The sequence below is a fragment of the Populus euphratica genome, unplaced genomic scaffold (assembly GCF_000495115.2).
Source record: "Populus euphratica unplaced genomic scaffold, PopEup_1.0 scaffold304.1, whole genome shotgun sequence".
Classification (NCBI taxonomy): Eukaryota; Viridiplantae; Streptophyta; class Magnoliopsida; order Malpighiales; family Salicaceae; genus Populus; species Populus euphratica.
The window spans coordinates 4,309-24,315 of record NW_011500190.1 but is presented as its reverse complement, the minus strand read 5'-3'; the positions used below and the strand labels follow the sequence as shown (position 1 = coordinate 24,315).

The window sequence follows — 20,007 nt, the reverse complement described above, 5'->3', positions numbered from 1 at the left end:
AAATTTCAAAAAGACAATATATGGGAAAGGGTATTAATGAGATTTTTAAAAAATCTAATGCGAAGGAAAACAAATAAAAATAAAAATATATTTAAAAAAGATGAATTAAATAATAAAAAAGGAAGGAGTATGAATTAAAATTTAAATAAAACAACTTATGAAAAGTAAAACAAAAAAACATAAATAAAAAGATGAAGGGTGTTAAATAAAAGTTTTAAAAAATCAAAACAAAACAAAAAAATATTAGGTATTGGTGTGCTAACAATCCAAGCTTGCGTGTTTCACCATTTTAAAAGCCTAAATGCGCTTGAGCTTGAGCTGATTTAATTTTTTTTATTTGGCTACAAGGAGTGGATGAAAAAGAAGAAGCAGACGACTTGTTCTCTACAAACTAGGTTTTTGATTATTGAATTGATGGTTAGACAATCAAGCAATGGTTTTTTAAGACATGCATTTATTTTTCAATTTATTTTCAATAAACAATACCTAATAATTTTTTTTTTGTGTTAATAAACTAATTTATCAACTCAAAACACCTTAAAATGGACAAGAACAAAAAATCAAATCTGAAAAAACAAGTCCTTCTCAATCCCAATCGACAACCTTTTTTTCTTGCAAGTTTAAGATTAAAAACATCTAAATGAACTCTTGTCAAACAAAACTGGTTAACACCATGTTTTTTTATTTTATTGTCACAGTGAGATTAATTGACAACTTTCTTTTTATTCATAGTTTTTCAGTGAGCTTTGGTCTTCTCTCTCAAGCTCTCAAGTTACGGCACTGAAAAATAAATAAAATAAAATAAAATTTTGAATTAAAATAAACAGTTGCTGGTGGGCATATTCCTTCCAACTAAGAAACAAAAGTGTGGCCGTTGAAGATCCGGAACATTAATTAGAATGATGAGTGGAATCTCTGACTACATAAACGACGTTAGCAAAAAGCAAAGAAGCATATGTAACAGCGTTGCCATTTTCCAAGAACAGGAGCTCTTACGAATCTGCAAATAATGGCCAGCTGGCGGCCATGCAGCTGCTTCAACCTCAAGGGTGGGATTTCAATCTTTGTATAACACCCACATATCTAACTCTCTCCCTTTTCATTTCTTTCACTTCTGCTTTTCCTTCTGCCTCTCTCGAGTCAATGGAGATGGATGCGAGTAGTGCTGATGATGGGCGCATCAGAACAGGTAACCAAGTGTGCCAGGATATCATCTTAATCTGCTAGTATAAATTGCTCTTTCTCCTCTCGAAATCTGGTGATTTTGAAGTTAGTGAACTTGATATGCTATAATATTGATAGAAATCTTTCACCATCTTCGTTTCCTTTTCACCTTCTCCTTTTATTTCTTTCAGTTTAGTTTGTTGTAGGCATTCATCATATGATATTATTTTGTTCTACTACCATGTTCTGCGTTTCAAGAGGTGTTCGATGACGAATTAACCTTTGATTTTTTATTTTTTATTTTTACTACCATGTTCTGCGTTTTTAGAGGTACTATTCAATGACGAATTAACCTTTGATTTTGTAAAATTAAGATTTATGTGGGATTGAAAATCAAAATTGAAAGAACAAGAAATCCGTGTGACAAATGAAAAAAAATGCCCCATGTAGATTTTGACACAAGAATCTTAGTTTGATCCCTTAAATTTTAGATTTTTGATCTTTTGTTTCTTGCTGTTTTGAAAATTCATATTTATTTATCAAACTTTATTTCCTTTATATTTTTAAGGAGAGAGAAAATGCTTTGATAGTAACATTACAGTGATAAAAAAATATTGGTCTTCATGTCTATGGATTTTGTCTTTTTAAGAAGAGTTTAATGGAGATAGTGTTTTTTATAACCATATTATAAAAAATAGATTAGAGTTAAGTTAATTTTTTATAAATTTAAATTTTTTTTGAAGAGATTTTAGGATTGAAAATTAGTTTATCAATATTTATGAGATATTTTTAAATGAATATACACTAAAAATTAAGTTTTAAAAGTCCAAAACTTTGGATTCAATTTTTTCTTTTCTTATCAATGTAGATGACAAAAAAAAAACTATCAAAGAGGCAACTTGTCACATTGTTTAAAAAAAATTTGAAAAAAATGACATCAATTTAAAAAAAGTTTAAAAAATATTAGGCGTGGACTTGTGCTTCTACCACCAACGTGCGTAAGCTTTTTTTAATTAAAAACTAAGTGTGTAGACCTAACTTTTATGTTTATCAATATTGAATTTTTTTTTTGTTTTTTTTATTAATGCTTCTTTTTTTTTATATTTAATTTTTTTATTTAAATAATGATGGATACCTTCTCTCTCTTCTTTTTAATTGTTTGGTTTAAATTTATTTTTTAACTAGTTATAGACCTTTTTATTTATTTTTTATTTTATAATGTTCCAAAGAGATTAGTTTAATTTGATTTAAATATTTTTTCCTTTTACATTTTATCTAAAATTAGTTGTAATTGTTTTCTATTTTTATAAAAATAGAAATTCTTTGTTATTAACAATGATAAATAGCCTTCAAGATAAAATAAATAAAAATGTATAAAATAAAAAACGAAAACCAATATAAAATATTTGCATGTGCACCTATTTTTGAATTTTACTATAAATATTAACTTCTCACTTTAGTATGAAGATTAACTTATTGTTTTAATATTTAACTAGTTTATTAGCTTACGCTTCGCCACGAGTTGGATCAATTTTTAAAAAAATCATAAAAAAAAAATCAAGATTATGGGGATTCTTTGAAAATATCATTAAATTCGGGCAAACAAGTTAATTTTAAAACTTGTCGACCCAACTATTTGTCTAACTCGAGTTTCTAATTAAACTAAATTGGAGTTGACCTGATGTGAATTAGTCGATTTTATAAGTTTAAACGCAACTCGAATAACTAGTAAATAAATGACTTACCTTTTAAAAAAAAACTAAAATATACTTTAAATATTGAGACAATATCATATTGAATGGATATTGTTCATCTTGCAACGTGAATTATGAATTCTACATAATGACAATGATGTTTTGAATCACACTTTGTTTTATTTAAACTATCTTGCTTATATGATAAAAAAAAAAAATAGATGTTCATGATATCGACCATCAACCCAAAAATAAATGTTTATTTGAGATCATGATAACTATATATATAAAAAAATAAATAAATTATAAAGTCTATTTTCCAACCAATCTAATATTTAAAGATGAAATAAAAAATCAATTATAAAAATTAAAAGAACAAAAAAAAAACCATACAAGGTTTGGTGAGTAAACCCTCCAAACCTGTGAATCGATTAACTTAGGTCAACATATCAAACTGTGAATGAGTTCATGGACTTTACTGAGATTAATTGCTTGTTTTTTAATTTATTTTTATTTAATTATATGATAACAAAAATAAAAGATTGTAAAATTAAGCACCAACAATACTGAAACTTGTTTTTAGATCACAATAACCTCATAGAAAGATAAACAAAAAAAATTATAAAAGTCAATTCAGAATCAAAGCCAATATTGAATAATGAAAAAACAAAATTATACTTATTAAATCCGCGAACCTAGTTAATATGTCAAATCTGCAAATAAGTTTGTGAATTTTATAAAGTTAATAGCATTGTTTTTTGTAAAAATATTTTTTTTAGTTCAAGTAAAAAAGAGTACCCTGCCAGTCCCTAAACCAAGGCAACCTAAATTTTCTCGGTAAACTTGTAAATCAGATTATGGACTCTACAAAGTCTAAATATTAAAAAAAATAGACAATCATAAAATCGATCATCAATTCAATATTGGGACATTTGTTTAGCATAATAATAACCCTATAGAACAGTGAAACAAAAAAAAAATAAAGTCTAATTTTCAATCAACTTCATAATGAAATTAAAAGGCAAAATTAGAAAAGAAATCAATTAAAAAATAAAAAATTAAAATAAATCAATAATTTTAAATCTCAATAAACACATACTATAAGAATTAATTGATAAAAAAAATATTCAAAAACCAAAGAAAAAAATGACCAAAATGCCAAAAAAAAAAAACACACATTAGATTATCATTGCAGTACACAATGTTTATGGTTGTTAGGGGGCAATAATTTCCCCATATTTTTTAGTTTTTGTTTTAATATCTCGTATAATTGAGTTTCAACCTGGTGCTTGGATATTTTTCAATACCATGATAACTATATAAAATAAAAATAAAAATAAATCATCAATTTGAATCCCAATAAACATATAATGTTAGGACTAAATTAATAAAAAAAATCAATAACCAAAGAAAAAATAATCAAAACATAAAAAAATAAAATAAATTACTATTATAATCCACAATGTTTATAGGTATAGAGTAATAGTAATTTTCTCATACCCTTTAGTTTTTTGTTGTAATTAGTGTTAATAATTTTTTTAATTATCAATTTATATATTTTTAATTTATTTTATAAATAATAAACAATATCTTTTTATTTTTCAATTAAAAATATGATATATAAAAATGCATTTGTTTCATTCTTATATTTAAAATCATACCTGCGAGTAACCTCATATTACTCCCAATTTATTACTTATTCCTCGGATTAGGTCTAAATCTACTTTTTGTCAATTGGATCCCCACCATATCAAAAATCGTCAATCGAGTCATCCGTCTAAATTCATTGGAGTGTTTACCCCCAAAAAAATCTTTTGAAAAACGAAGTCGTTTGATTGCATAAAGCAGGTACTTGAATGGAAAACATTACCGGATTTAGAATAGGAGACCTAATTGATAAATAAAATAGGTTGGAGGCATATTTGAGAATTAATATATAGAATTATAGATAGATAAGTTTATTTTTTGTATTTTAACATCATGTGTTAATATTAAAAATTATTTTTTAAAAAATAAAAAAATATTATTTTAATAAAAAAAATAAGCAAAGGGATTAAAAAAATCATATGACTAGTAGGGGGGGGTTGGGTTTGGGTTTGAAGAACCTTGATTTTTCAACGAGACCAAGTTAAAGATTTTAAACCCATCTTCGTGTTGATTCTTTGGACTCGTCAAGCCATAACATGCTCTGACTAATATTTATCATGCTTGTACAGGGACTGTGTGGACTGCAACTGCCCATGCCTTCACATCTACTGTCGGTTCTGGAATATTGGCATTGCCATGGAGTGTTGCTCAACTGGGTTGGATCCTCGGACCATTTTTTCTGGTTTTCTTTGCTGCTGTTTCATATTATATAGCTATCCTTTTATGTGACTGCTATCGAACTCCTGACCCTGTTAAAGGAAGGCGGAACTACACGTATATGGATGCAGTCAGAGCACTACTAGGTTCTTGTTCTTCTTTCTTCTTTTAATTTGCTTTCTCTACACTCCTTTTTGGTATTTGATAAGGAAGCAACAGTATGATTAAAGTTTTTAGATGATCTAGTTTGCTTACTGGTGCAGGTCCAAAACATGTACTGATCAGTGGTATAATGCAATATTCTGTGCTATGGGGAATAATGATTGGCTTCACAATAACAGCTGCCATTAGTACAGCGTGAGACACTTCCTCGAAAATTCTCGCTGTTTCAATTTTCAGCTTCAAAACTTGATGAGCTGATTAGTGCTTCTTTTTTTCCTATTGTTTTAACCCTTTGGGTTTGAATTTATTAGGACATTGAAGAGGTCAGCCTGTTTCCATGAGAAAGAAGCTAACGCAAAATGTGAGGTGTCAGGAAATTCATACATGATTGCTTTTGGGGCATTGGAAATTCTTCTGTCTCAATTTCCAAACTTGGAGAAAGTAACATTTCTCTCAGTAATTGCAACACTGACCTCACTTGCATATGCACTCATTGCTCTGTGTCTATCCATTGCAAAATTCTCCATCCAAAATGAGGCTAAAGGGACTATAATGGTTGCCATGGCCGGCGAGGGCTTGGCTACATCCACCAAGATCTGGCAGGTCTTTCAAGCTCTTGGTAATATTGCATTTTCCTACACCTATTCCATGCTGCTACTCGAGATTCAGGTTTTGCTTTCTCCCCTAAAATTCCCTTTCAATCGAGAAACAAATTTTTTGATGGACATTATTTTTTAAAAAAATAAATAAATCTCTGTGAAGGACACCTTAAAGTCACCACCGGCAGAAAACAAGGCAATGAAGAGGGTTACATTATATGCCATTGGTGGAACTGCACTGTTCTACACTTCCCTGGGATGCATGGGGTATGTTGCCTTTGGAGCTGATGTTCCGGGAAATTATCTCACCGGGTTTTACAAACCACTTTGGCTTGCTGATATTACAAATCTTGCTGTGATCATACATCTGATTGTAGGATATCAGGTAGTCTGTACCCTAATCTTGATTTTATGGGAGTTTATGTTCCTTCATTTTCTATGTTCTGATAATGTACTTTTGCTTTACGATCAGGTGTTTGCCCAAACAATTTTTGCTAAGAATGAGAAGTCGCTTCCAACAAGATGGCAAGTTCACGGTTCTTTCTTCAATAAGATTTATACCGCAAGGTTCCAATATCGCAAACAAGATTATTCATTTCAGTTTACACCAAGCAGGTTTCTTCTAAGGACAGGTTTTGTTATTTTTACAACTTTGGTAGCAATGCTGTTCCCATTCTTCAATGCCATTTTGGGTCTTCTGGGGGCCATTTCTTTCTGGCCATTAACTGTCTACTTCCCCTTGAAGATGTACATGGTTCAAGCAAACATCAAGAGAGGAAATTCCACATGGATGATGTTTCAAGTTCTGAGCTTATTGTGCTTGGTTGTCTCACTGGTTTCTGCTATTGGTTCTGTGGCTGATATGCTAGAGCATCTTAAGCATGCCCAGCTATTTCATGTTAAACTTTAGATAGTGTAGATCCTTGTCGTTTTCAGATTACTTGCGGTGATGTTATTATTGCAATTTTAATCCTTGAAAATAACTTGTCATATATTTATCATAAATATGAGGGTTATTTTTTTTTTTTTTGTTATAGAAAACAATAGAGCCGTTGCTCGAGCTATGCAGCAGGTTCGGATCTACTTCACAGATTTCTTATATTCTGGAGCGAACCCAAAAAAACAGTTGGATCAGTTTAGTTATACGAGCAAAATTTCTTGTCAAGCTTTTGTTTTTCTTCGAAGAATCACGAAAGAGCCTTGCTCAAAAATTAAGCAATTGCCTTGGGGAGCTATTGTTCCTCCAACGAATCGATTGTGTTGGTGTCAACAACCAAGAACACAAAGGCAAAGAGCAAAAGACAACACTGCCATGAAAAAAAGAAAAGCAGCATGTAAGACGGAAGCTGAAATCGATATCCTTAGGGATAACTAACTGAGGTGCTCCAGTTCATCAAGATTGTAGATGCCAAGTAGCAAAAAAAAAATGAAAAAGCCCTGCAAGGAAGCTTTAATTATTTATGTTTTATCCCGAGAACATTCAATTCAATTTATTACGTTAAAATTTGAAATATCAATAAAGTCCCTATTCATTAATTTTTTTGTTAATATTTTATATTTACTAAAAAAAGATACAACGAAGCTTCAATTTTATGTTTATCCTCAGAGCATCCAAGTAATTTTATTGTATATTAAAATTTAAAATATCAATAAAGCCCCTATCCACCAATAAATCATTTGAAAAAAAACTATCATAAAAATACTAAAATGTCCTTAACCATTAGTGAATAAAAATTATTTTTTATGGGTAATTAATTAATCATTTTACTTTGTATAAAAAAATAAAAAGACAAAAAAAACCTTTGATACCAACTTTAAAATTTTTGATTCAAATGATAATAAAATCATTTCACTATGTACAACAAAGCTACAAAGACAAACAAACCCCCCATTAATGTACAAATAACAAATAAATTATTATGAAATGACAAAAATACCTCCAAAGTGTTTGGCTAGTTTTGAAAGGAAAAAATGAAAAAAACACCGGATTGTCTACAATTGTTTTTTCCATACATTTTAGTATTTTTTACTAGTTAGGTGAATTACTAAGAATTTTTGTTTGCATAAAACAAAAAATAAATATGCAAGTTTTTCAAATTTATTTTTTTAATTTAATGAAAGCTATTTGTGTCATTAAATACAAAAAATAAAATATTAACATATTTATTCAATTCATCTAGTTGCAAGTCGAATAATTTTTTCTTCAATGAAAAGAATTAATATGTTGATGTTATTAATGTGTTTTTTTACATCAAGTAAAAAATATAATCGTGAATCACAAAGTCATCACTTAATTATTACAATGAAATACCATTTTCTTAATCAATGTAGAATAAATTTCCAAAAACAAAAAGTTTAAAAAAAAGTAAAAAAATTACAAAAGAATAAAAATTGAACAAAAAGAATGATATAAATAGGCCAAGTGTAAAGAATTAAAAAAAGAATATTTTTTTTCCAAAACAAGTGAAAAAAAGGGAAAATCTAAAAAAAAAATTAAAATCATGAATTTGGAATGCAAGTTATAATTTAAAAAAAAAACAAAATACAAGGTATGTAGGCAGTCAAATGTGTTTTTTTACATGAACAAAAAAAATTATCTAACTAAATAAATTAATAATTATTTATATAAATAAAAAAATTATTAACAATAACCAAGAAAGAAACTATAAAGATGAGATATTTACTCGATTATGTTTACTAAATTTTTTTATTTAAATAAATAAAAGAAAAATTCATCTAAAAAACTCATAATTTAAACAATAAATATAAATAAAAATGAATAAATAAACTTATACCATAAAAAATATTATGAAAAGTCGACCATATTAGAAAAATATAAGGAATAAACACTTGCTAATATATTGGAAACATATAAAAAAATAAAACAAAAGCCTCAAGTGAACCTAATAGTCAACCCAGGTGAAAAAAAACCAAACACGTGACTTAGGACATGAAATTATAATGACCCTATAAATAGCAAAGTGAAAAAAATATTGAAATATATTTTTGAAGAAAATTCTTAAAAAAAGAAGATCAAAGTTAACTTAGGCTAATCTTTCAGATTTATGACTCGAGTTAAGAGATTACAGTGACTCTATTAAAGACAAACATGAAAAAATAAAATTCTTAACCCAAAACATATTAATAAATGAAATTGAGAAAAAAAAATCAATAAAAAAATGCATAACAAAACAAATAGTAATTAAAAGATCAACTAAAATTAAATGTTAAGGATTACAAAACAAATAGTAATTAAAAGATCAACTAAAATTAAATGTTAAGGATAAGATTAAATAAAATTAAATGTTTAGGGTAGGAATTAAAAAACACAAATCAATTAAGAAAATGATTAAAAAATAACATTTAAAAGAATTGAAACCAAACTTGACATAAAGATTCAATGAAAAGAAATGCTAAGGATGGAATTGAAGAAAAACAAATAAATCAAGATAATGATTGAAAACAAAAAAAGAATAATTAAAAAATAAAAATTAAATTTGATAAAAAAAATCTAAAAAGATCAAACAGTTAAGGACAAGACCGAAATAAAATCCAATTAGAAACAATCAATGTAAATAAAACAATTGCAATTAGAAGAAAAATGACTAAATCAAAAGAAAAAAATAAATTGAGGGTTGATATAATTTTTTGCATGGCCAACATGTAATTGAAGGAAGAAAGAAAAGGAAAAGAAAAGGAAAAAAAAGAAAGAAAAGCCAATCGAACCCAAACCAGACTTCACTGCTATATATACACCACAAAGAGAGAAAAAGGATATTGATATGCATCAAATAAAATGATAAAAGCTTAATTTCAACTATTATAGTCAATAGCATAGACTGCTTGAAGGTGGCGGAGTTGCGGACACATGCTAGACATGTATCAACAACCCTTTTTATGTGCACAATATCAAAAATGCTCTTATGACTAAATAATAAAAAAAAAAACCCTTATGAAATTACAACCAAACCCTTAAAGTCAAGATAAAAAAAATTAAATGGTAAGGGTAATGAAGTAATTTAATTATTCATAAAATAATAATAAAAAAACATAAATACTCTTAGGACTAAAAAATAATAACAACAAAAGCCATTATGAAATAACAATCAAGCCCTTAAAATCAAAGCCAATAAATTTGCATAGTAAAGATATCTGTGCAATTCAATGCTCCTCGTAACAAAATTGAAATTACCATATGGCTTCTGAATCAAATCTTCGAATTGTTTATTTTCTAAGAGCAATATGATAATTTTATTATTATTAAATAAAATAAAAAGATAGTGACAAATTAATCATTTATAAAGATCATCTTACCTTTCAAGTAAAATTTTAAAAATTAAAAAATAAAGTGTAAAAGAATAATTTCACTATAGATATATAAACATTTCAGTGTGGACGTGATACAATAAAAAAACCCATGCATTTAGTATTTTATTTCATTATAATAATATAATTATAATGGTACATTTCTTTTTTATATCTACCTGTAGCTTTACAATTGGTAACAAAAGGAACGAAATAACCCCTCTTTGAACTTTGAATATTCAATTATTTTAATTATTAAAATAACTGTTTCTTGGGTATTTAGTTTGGAGATTTCAACACTAACTAATTATTTAATAATTTGTTTTCTAATGATAATATTTCTTCAACAGATGATTTGATTTTGTGATGGATTTTATTTCACTCCTTGGATATTACACGGGACCAATAAATGAAACACAATGATTTTTTTTCTTTCACAATCATGTTTAATTGATTACTGTGTTAAATAATACATTGATTAAAATAAAATAATAATTTTTTGGAAGCATAATCATTCATAACTACTAAATAAACTATAAAAATAATTTGATAATATTTTAATTAAACATAATTTTAAATTTTGTAAAACAACATTATTAATATAAAACAAAGAAACTTTTTTTTCAAGAAACATGATAATTCAAAATAAACACTCACATAAGATATCTTTTATGTTATATAAGAATCATTTTAATCTAAAATTTTAAGCTGTTAGGCGACATCTTAATATATTATTTAATTTTTTAATACATCACTTGAAATGAAAGTTTTTTGAATTTGAAACTTCAATAATGCTTTAATACCATGTTAAAAAATTAATTTAACATAATAATTTAAAATATTATGTGTCTTTTTTTCAAGAAGCATAATAATTCAAAATAAACACCCACACAAGATGTTTTTTATATTATTAAAGAATCATTTCAACCTAAAAATTTAAGTTGTTAAATGATACCTTAAATATGATTTAATTTTTTAACACACCACTTGAAATGAAAATTTTTTAGGTTTGAAATTTCAACAATCCTTTAATATCATGTCAAAAAACTAATTTAACATAATAACTTAAGCTGTTATACAAAGTTTCAAGATATGATTTATATAATTCTTCAACACTTTTTCAAGAAAAAAGTTCTTTAAACCTGAAACTTGGACAAACACGTATTATATTATACTTATTTTTTTATTAAATAAAATAAAAATGATAAAATTTAAATTCATGATTGCTTATTTACTTATATCATATTAAAAAAACTTATCAATAAAAAAATTTAAATTATTAAATAAAATTTTAATATATAATTTAATTACATAACACCGCGTAACACTATCATTAAACATAAAAGCTGTTGCAATCGCTACTCTAGAATCCCAGGAAAGAAATTATCATTTTCTCTTTATCCCTAATAGATAGAGATAGAGTTAGCTATAAAAAAGATTTCCTCATTTTTTGAATTCAAAATTTACAAGCATTAATTAAGAAGAAATGATAATTGAGTAAGACCCATCCACTCAAGATATATTTTGAAGTACATTGGATCTGCAAGGAATTCTTAAAAATAAAACTCTATCAGGAAATTTCAAAAGTATTACTATTATTACTATTTATTTATTTATTTATTTATTTTGAGAATGAGGCACATCTAGCACAGAGCCGAACGGATTAATGGGAAAAACCTGGCACGAAAAACTTACCTCCAAAAGGAGAAATGGCACTCGAGATGTGTGTAACGTATGCATGGAGATAATGGGAAAAAGAGACCGCATTTTATTGGGAAGCAAAAGAGGGAGAGAGCAGAGCAATTTAGGTTCATTGAACATGGTCATTTTCTTACTTGTCTATTTGCTTATATTTTATTTTAAAAAATATTAAAATAATATTTATTTTATTTTTTTAAAATTTATTATTAATATCACTGGATAAAAAAATTAATAAAAAAAACAAAACAAAACTCAAATTTTTAGTTTATAACTCAATATCAAATGTCCCTGATAGTCTTGTTTGGCTGGGGCTACAGTGACACCGGCTGACTAAAACACACTCTCGAATTCTGTGCTATTATAATTAATGGTTTGTTTGGAAGTGTAATTGTAATTGTTTTTAATTTTTTGTTTTAAAATATATTATGTTAATAATATTTTTTATTTTTTAAAAATTATTTTTAATATTAAAATATCAAAATAATTTAAAAATACTAAAAACATATTAATTTAATATTAATAAAAAAATAAAAAAGTTTTAATTTTTTTTAAAAATACTTTTAAAATACATAAATACATATAAACTAAGTGAAAAAAGAACCAGCAGCGACCACCTGGCATCACCATGCATGCATGTTGTTTCTATGCAAAGTGTAATAAATTGGAGAGATACCAAATACAGTATCTTACTAATTAAGCGCAACTATTTTTGTTTTTTATTTATTTTAAATTAATATCTTTCTTGATTTTTTCATTATTTTAATATATTAATATCAAAAATTATTTTTTAAAAATAAAAAATTATTTTTATATATTTCTAAAAAAGAAAAATAACAGTTACAAATGGGTGACTCTCTTTCCGTGGGCTCCATGTATAAATAATATTCACTTCTAAAATACCTCCTCCACAAGCCACGAGGCACAGGCCACAGCGCAGTCTCTTCCTCCCTGTGCCATTTCATCAACAAGCCTGCACCCTTCTGCACGCACTCTACTCTGCCCATCTCTCTCACTTCCTTCTTTCAGTTCGTCTTTCGCTTGTTCGTGGCTGGATTGGTTCAATGGAAATGACGATGGATGCAGGGGATGATGGGCGCGTTAGAACAGGTACCATGCACCATCTTCATCACCATTTTCATCAAGTAGTCTCTGCATGTCCCTGTGGTTTTTCTTTTCAGTCATTTGCATGGATAGAGGTTGATATTTCCATGTGTGCTTGCCTTTTTCTTCTCTTCTTTCCGAGGAGATCAGTTTCATGTCGACAAATTGGTGACCGACTGTTTTCCCTTTCTGAAAAATAGCATCACAAACCCTAGCGGAAGATTCTCTGTTTCCCCCTTTTCGCCCTGCCTTTTTATTTCTGTTACAGAGTTGTTACGCTTTTCTCACTCGAAAATTTAAAATTGGATTTTTTTTTTATCATTCCTTTTTCATAAACAAAATTCAGAGCGGGTGCTAACTCATGAATTTATCATTGCCTTATTGGGCTGGTGTATATTTTGATTTCAGATCTAATTCCTTAGGCGAGGCTCAACTAGTCCACCATACTGAGCTTAAGGCCCCTTACAAGATATAGGCCTGGACCGAGTGAGTACAGGCCTTGTGGCCCGCAGCTAAATTAGTTGACTTTAAATAGTGTTTCACCGGTGACCGGTCACAACCCCGAATCCGAGGCCAAGTTTAAAATTTAGGAATTGTTTTTTAAGATCTTTTTATTTAAAAAAGTATTAAAAATATATTTTTTTAATTTAATTTTTAATATATAATAATATAAAATTATTAAAAAAATTAATTTAAAATAAAATTAATTTAAAATTTAAAAAATAAATAAAAAAATTAAAACTTGGTCGCAATCGCATTATATCATCTTATCAAGGAGAAGTGCAGCCACAGCCTCCTTGATTGCTCCGTGAAAAATGAGAATGGCAACGACACTGTCACAACCCCCCACCACCACCACTATTTACTCAGCTTCGAAAACGCCACAACCCCAGAACAACCCTAATTCTATTTCTTCCCAACAAGAATTATCTCTTCTTTCTAAACTCCATTATTGTAAATCTGTATCACAGCTCAAACAAATCCATGCCTTCATCATCAAAACACCAAGGTCTCAAACTCACCACGTTTATGCTAAAAAACTCATCTACTCCCTCTTACAACTAAACCATTTCTTTAGCCCCCCAAATGACAAAGACCTTAACTATGCTCACTCTCTTGTTAAGCAATGGGATAAACCTGATGTCTATGCTTACAATGCCTTAATCCAACGCATGTCATCAACTTCTATGCAATCTTTTCACTTGTATCAGGAAATGCTGATAAAGGGCATTATTCCTGATACGTACACTATCCCCTTTGTTCTTAAGGCATGCTCCCATTCTTTGGCTCTTTGGGAAGGTCAGCAGATTCATGCTCATTGTATTAAAATGTTTTTCATGGAAAATGTGTATGTTAATAACACTCTTATGAGGCTTTATGCTGTCTGCGGAATGCTCGACGTTGTCGAGAAGCTGTTTGAGCAAGGTCCTGTTAGGGACCTAGTCTCGTGGACCACGCTCATTCAAGCATATCTCAAGATGGGATTTCCAATAGATGCCGTTTCGGCTTTCTTTCGGATGTGCCAAGCAAATTTAAGACCGGACAATATGATTTTAGTTGTTGTGCTTTCCGCGTGCTCCAAGCTGGGAGACTTGAGTTTGGGTAGGAAAATCCATGAATATATGGTTCACCTTAAGGTGAATGTTGATTCGGATGTTTTCCTTGGTAATGCATTGGTGGACATGTACTTAAAATGTGGGGAAGCTGGTTTTGCTAGGCACATGTTTGATAAGATGCCTGTTAAAAATGTAGTTTCTTGGAATTCAATGATATCTGGTCTAGCTCAGCAAGGACAATTTAAAGAGGCATTGGATGTATTTAGGCGGATGCAAAAGGTGAGATTGAAACCAGATGATGTCACTTTGGTTGCTGTGTTGAATTCTTGTGCAAATCTTGGAATGCTTGAACTTGGAAAGTGGGTTCATGCTTATATAGATAAAAGTCACCTAAGGGCAGATGGGTTTATTGGGAATGCTCTTGTGGATATGTATGCAAAGAGTGGAAGCATCGATCAAGCCTTCCGAGTGTTCCAAGCCATGAAATTAAGAGATGTTTATTCGTATACTGCAATGATTGTAGGCTTGGCAATGCACGGGGAAGTAGAGAGTGCGCTATCTATCTTCTCTGAAATGCCCAGAACAGGCATCAAGCCTGATGAAGTAACATTCGTGGGTGTTCTTTCCGCTTGTAGTCATGCAGGATTGGTGAAAGAAGGACGGAGATATTTTGAGGACATGTCCAAGGTCTACAACCTAGAACCTCAAGCAGAGCACTATGGTTGTATGGTTGACCTTTTGGGTCGTGCTGGGCTAATAAGTGAGGCACAAGAGTTCATACAGAATATGCCAATTGCTCCTGATGCTTTTGTTTGGGGGGCACTACTAGGAGCTTGCAAGATGCATGCGAAGGTTGAGCTTGGGGAAAGTGTAATGGAAAAACTCCTAGAGGTGGAGCCCCGGAAAGATGGTGCATATACACTCATGTCGAACATGTATTCCTCTGCAAATAGATGGAGAGATGCTTTGAAATGGAGAAAGGCCATGAAAGAAAGAAACATAAAAAAGACTCCAGGGTGTAGTTCAATTGAAGTTGATGGTCTGGTTCATGAATTCCGCAAGGGTGAAAAAGCACATCCAAAAGTTAAAGAGCTATACAAGTTGCTGGAAGCAATGAATGGTCACTTGAGAAACTATGGGAATTTGGTCCACAGCAATGGATTTTGTTGATCCAACTACAGGATACAAGCACCATTTGTCTTGGTAGATCAAGATATAGTCCATATGGAGTGAGAATTTGATATTTGCTCCACCTATTCGCTTCTCAAATTTTGAGGATCGTATATTAATTGAACATCATATCAATGTGAACATAAAAAATAAGCATCCCGTATCAGTCGAACATCATCTCCACTTCATGATTTATCTTGTAATTTTACTTATGTTCCATGTTAGAAACGTCATCTGGGATCAATGACAACTTCTGCTGTAATAACATGTTAATTTCTGCAAATGATGCCCACTTGTTTTGGCTAGTGTAATCAGGTAACATGTCATAGAATACAGTATAATCAGGATTAACCTGCAACTAGTAAGAGCACGTACTGGTGGCTTCATTTGATGAATATTCTCACAAAATAATAGGCTGACCCAAATTAAGAGAACCTTCAGACACTTGAGATAAATGAGATGATACTTCAATGAGGGCTGATCTAGAAATATGCTCATTTATATCACACCATCACATTGCTGCTAACAAGAAATTGCATATACTTTTACCTTTTCACATTCTCTATTTCTTGTATAATGTTCAGGTTATGACAATCACTTACTGTTTTTCATTGTGATTTAGGTACCTTGTGGACTGCTACAGCCCATGCTTTTACAGCTGTTGTTGGTGCTGGCATATTAGCATTGCCTTGGAGTGTTGCTCAATTGGGTTGGATCCTTGGCCCCTTCATCCTCGTCTTCTTTGCCATTGTTACATACTATATTGCGTCTCTTCTATGTGATTGCTATAGAACACCAGATCCAGTAACTGGAAAAAGAAACCATACCTACATTCATGCCGTGAGAGAACTTTTAGGTGTGTATCTATCCTTTTAATATGCATTGTTATAATGATTACCAAAATAAATTGTTTTATATGCATATATTCCTTTTTATAAAATGTAATTAATATAAATCATTTTGATTAACTGTTTATTTCCATTCTTAATGTCCATAACCTGTAGAAGACTTGAGTGGACCATAACCACAGTAATATAAGGCACAAAGTAAAAGTTTCACAAAATATCAGGGTTCTATACTTTCCACCTGAAATCATGGCTTATCATGTATTATATGTCAAACAGTAATTACTTTTGGTTTGTGCAGGTCCTAAGAGTGAACTTATTTGTGGAATATTGCAGTATTCAATATTATGGGGAACAATGATTGGCTACACAGTTACAACTGCCATTAGCATCGCGTGAGTTGCTTCAAAAATCTTTTTTGATAAAATACATTGATCTGTTGCAATTTATTCTTGATTGTGTGTTGGTATATTGTAGTTCTTTAACTCTCTTCTAGTGCATCTACAGCTTTGCTGCATAAGCCTAAACAATTTATTTCTGAACATCACAATCTTAAAAGTTTCACGAGTATGTGATACCCATGAATTGAGCATAAGACATTCCTTCTTATTCAACTGTGTGCAAGTGCTTAAGATGTTGTAGCTAATGCTTCTGTTTCATCTTCTGAATAGGTCTGTAAAGAGGTCAACCTGTTTTCATGACAAGGGACATAATGCAAAATGTGGAGTGTCAGGAAATCTCTATATGCTTATATACGGAGCAATAGAAATATTTTTATCTCAATGCCCAAACTTGGAAAAAGTGGCAATCCTTTCAGTAATTGCATCAGTGACATCATTTGCATATGCGCTCATAGCATTATATCTATCTACTGCTAAACTGTCCTCAAACCATGAGTTTAAAGGAAGTCTCATGGTAGCGATGGTGGTAAATACTGAAGCTACGTCAGAAAGATTTTGGCAAGCTTTTCAAGCTCTTGGAAACATTGCTTTGGCCTATACTTACTGCATGCTACTCCTAGAAATTCAGGTTTTGCACTTTAACCTAAAATTGTTTTTCATTTCTTACTGTCATTTTCAACAATTACCCATCCTGATTATGTAAAGCATTTCCTAAAGGATACCCTGAAGTCAGTTCCACCAGAAAATAAAGTGATGAAGAGAGTATCATTGTATGTTGTTGTTGGGACAGCATTCTTTTACATTTCTCTGGGATGCATTGGTTATGCTGCATTTGGAAATGATGTTCCTGGAAATGTTCTCTCCAGATTTTATGAACCATTTTGGCTTGTTGACATGGCCAACGTTGCTGTAATTATACATTTAATTGGGGCCTATCAGGTATATCCGTGCTCAATCCCTCCTTGTCATGTATAAATGCTCACACTTGTTTGCAAAACAACACAAATTGGCCTTTGCAGTTATGATGTCTCATTTCATTGAAATTCAATAGTTCTTTCCCTCATTATTATGCAAGTTACTGGTGGAGGCTATTCCCATTCAAGTGTCAGGACTTCATTTGCATCTAGGTTGATTGAATGTAAAGCTGATGCTATCACATTCTATGCAGTGACATGTAGTTACATAATTTGGTTATTGATTTTAAGTTCAACTAATGCACCCAACAGAATTATTTATAAATAAAAATTAGGATTTTAGTTATTTTCTTGCATCAATGATCTATTTTTTGTATATAGAGGCAGACTATTTTCTTTACAATTATCCTGCTATAATTTGTAGGATCCAAGTGGCTAATATTATGTTGTAATGCACAAAATATCCCATGCTTGATGCAACAAATTTATCTCTGTTATTGATTTGAAGCTTTGCAGCTAACTAAGGTAGCCTTAAGCCTTAAGCCTTAAGCCTGTTAAAGTCTGTGCTGGCCTTTCTTAATATTAGTTTTTGTCCAATGCACTTGTGGGTATAGTGAACAACTTTGAGATTTTTTTGAAAATTACAAGGAAGCAAATTGCTTAAAGTCACTGGATTTCCACCATCTAATTATTGGCTACATATTTCTTCTCTTAGCTGAATTTCATGTCTGAACTGGATCCGTTCTGTCCTGAAAGTAGCACTTTTATATACATGGTATGAAGGATACTTGACTATACTTTGTATCTTCTTGATAATGGATTGAAAATTTCCTTTCTGGGTGCATGTGTTTTCAATATCAGCTGAAACCTTAAAGTTGGTAAATTTTGATCGCAGTTAATCATTTCTGAACAGATTCTTGAAAACTTATTTAACAGGGATTTACTTGAAATCAATAATTTCATGAAATGACACCATAAGGTTTTTATATTTGGATATTCGGTACATGCTCTCTGTCCATTCTGACAATTGTAGAAAGATCCATTTTCATGAAAATGATTGAGAAATTTATGTACGCCAGTCATCCTGAATATTCAAGTACTTCGGTTTCTTTCATTTCTTTGAATGGCTTATTAAACTTACCACCTCGCATGATGTTTGATTTCAGTCCAAATTTTGTTGTCATTGCTCTTCTCAGGTGTATGCTCAACCAATTTTTGCTATCAATGAAAAATGGATTGGGTCAAGATGGCCAACATCATCGTTCAACAAAATCTACACCATCAGATTCCCATGCTCGAGAAAAGGTTCCCTTCACTTGACTATAAACAGGTTGTTTCTACGCACAATCTTCGTTGTTATCACAACTGCAGTTGCAATGATGTTTCCATTTTTCAATGCGATTCTTGGTCTTCTCGGCTCAGTTTCCTTCTGGCCATTAACAGTCTACTTTCCAATAAGCATGTACATAGTGCAGGCCAAGATCAAGAGAGGAAGCTGCCACTGGTTTGGTCTCCAAGCCTTAGGGTTCGTGTGCTTGATTGTAACTCTCGTTTCTGGAATTGGTTCAGTTGCAGGTATGGTAGAGTTTCTTAAGAAGGCAAGACTGTTCCATATTGAGATGTAAGGCAGCAATCCCTTTGTTGGTGCTGGCACTTGTTTGACATTTGTTTTTGCCAATGTTTTCTAATCAAAATTTGAGACAGTTATCATAAATGTTTGACGATAAGATGTTATCTTTTGATCTCGTGACTGATATGTTAGGACATCTCCAACTCAGGAGGTAAAAGGATAGCCAAAATACCTCCTCTCCCGTAAAAGCTATTTCTATATATATATATCGCTGAAAAGGCTAGCAAGCTGTTAACAATTTAGCCTTGAAGATGCTTGACCTGAATATAGCATGCCAAGCTTTTTTGTGGTCTAGAATTGAAATTCCTGTGGTTGATCCCGATCTTGAATATTACAAAATATACCAGACAAAAACTGGTGACAATCCTTATCTTCTCTTGTCTGTCCAAAACGTCATTGATAACGTCAAAACTGGAGTCAGGTGAAAACATAAAAGTTGTAGGCAATTGTCTCAGCTTTCT

General features: G+C 30.5%; 2 protein-coding genes across 5 annotated transcripts; both read left to right on the top strand.

Annotated features, from left to right (window-relative positions):
• The first annotated feature begins 976 nt into the window (after positions 1 to 976).
• On the top strand, positions 977 to 6,925 carry LOC105111683 (amino acid permease 4-like). 2 transcript variants are annotated; one of them, XM_011007124.1, is made up of 6 exons: positions 977 to 1,189; positions 5,075 to 5,308; positions 5,426 to 5,519; positions 5,636 to 5,993; positions 6,087 to 6,308; positions 6,384 to 6,925. In XM_011007124.1, the coding sequence occupies exons 1-6, from the start codon at positions 1,027 to 1,029 to the stop codon at positions 6,831 to 6,833; spliced, it is 1,521 nt and encodes a 506-aa protein (XP_011005426.1). In that variant the 5' UTR covers positions 977 to 1,026; the 3' UTR covers positions 6,834 to 6,925. The 2 variants fall into 2 exon arrangements, with proteins under 2 accessions (XP_011005426.1, XP_011005427.1); XM_011007125.1 differs by having other exon boundaries at positions 978 to 1,189; positions 6,396 to 6,925.
• A 5,930-nt stretch (positions 6,926 to 12,855) lies between these two features.
• On the top strand, positions 12,856 to 19,661 carry LOC105111682 (amino acid permease 8-like). 3 transcript variants are annotated; one of them, XM_011007123.1, is made up of 6 exons: positions 12,856 to 13,036; positions 16,379 to 16,612; positions 16,903 to 16,996; positions 17,273 to 17,630; positions 17,720 to 17,941; positions 19,113 to 19,661. In XM_011007123.1, exons 1-6 carry the CDS (start codon positions 12,991 to 12,993, stop codon positions 19,539 to 19,541), a joined length of 1,383 nt encoding a protein of 460 aa, XP_011005425.1. In that variant the 5' UTR covers positions 12,856 to 12,990; the 3' UTR covers positions 19,542 to 19,661. The 3 variants fall into 3 exon arrangements, 2 of the variants coding, with proteins under 2 accessions (XP_011005425.1, XP_011005424.1); XM_011007122.1 differs by lacking the exon at positions 12,856 to 13,036 and adding an exon at positions 13,790 to 14,329; XR_839643.1 differs by lacking the exons at positions 12,856 to 13,036; positions 16,903 to 16,996; positions 17,273 to 17,630; positions 17,720 to 17,941; positions 19,113 to 19,661 and adding an exon at positions 13,790 to 15,815 and having other exon boundaries at positions 16,379 to 16,528.
• Positions 19,662 to 20,007: the final 346 nt, after the last annotated feature.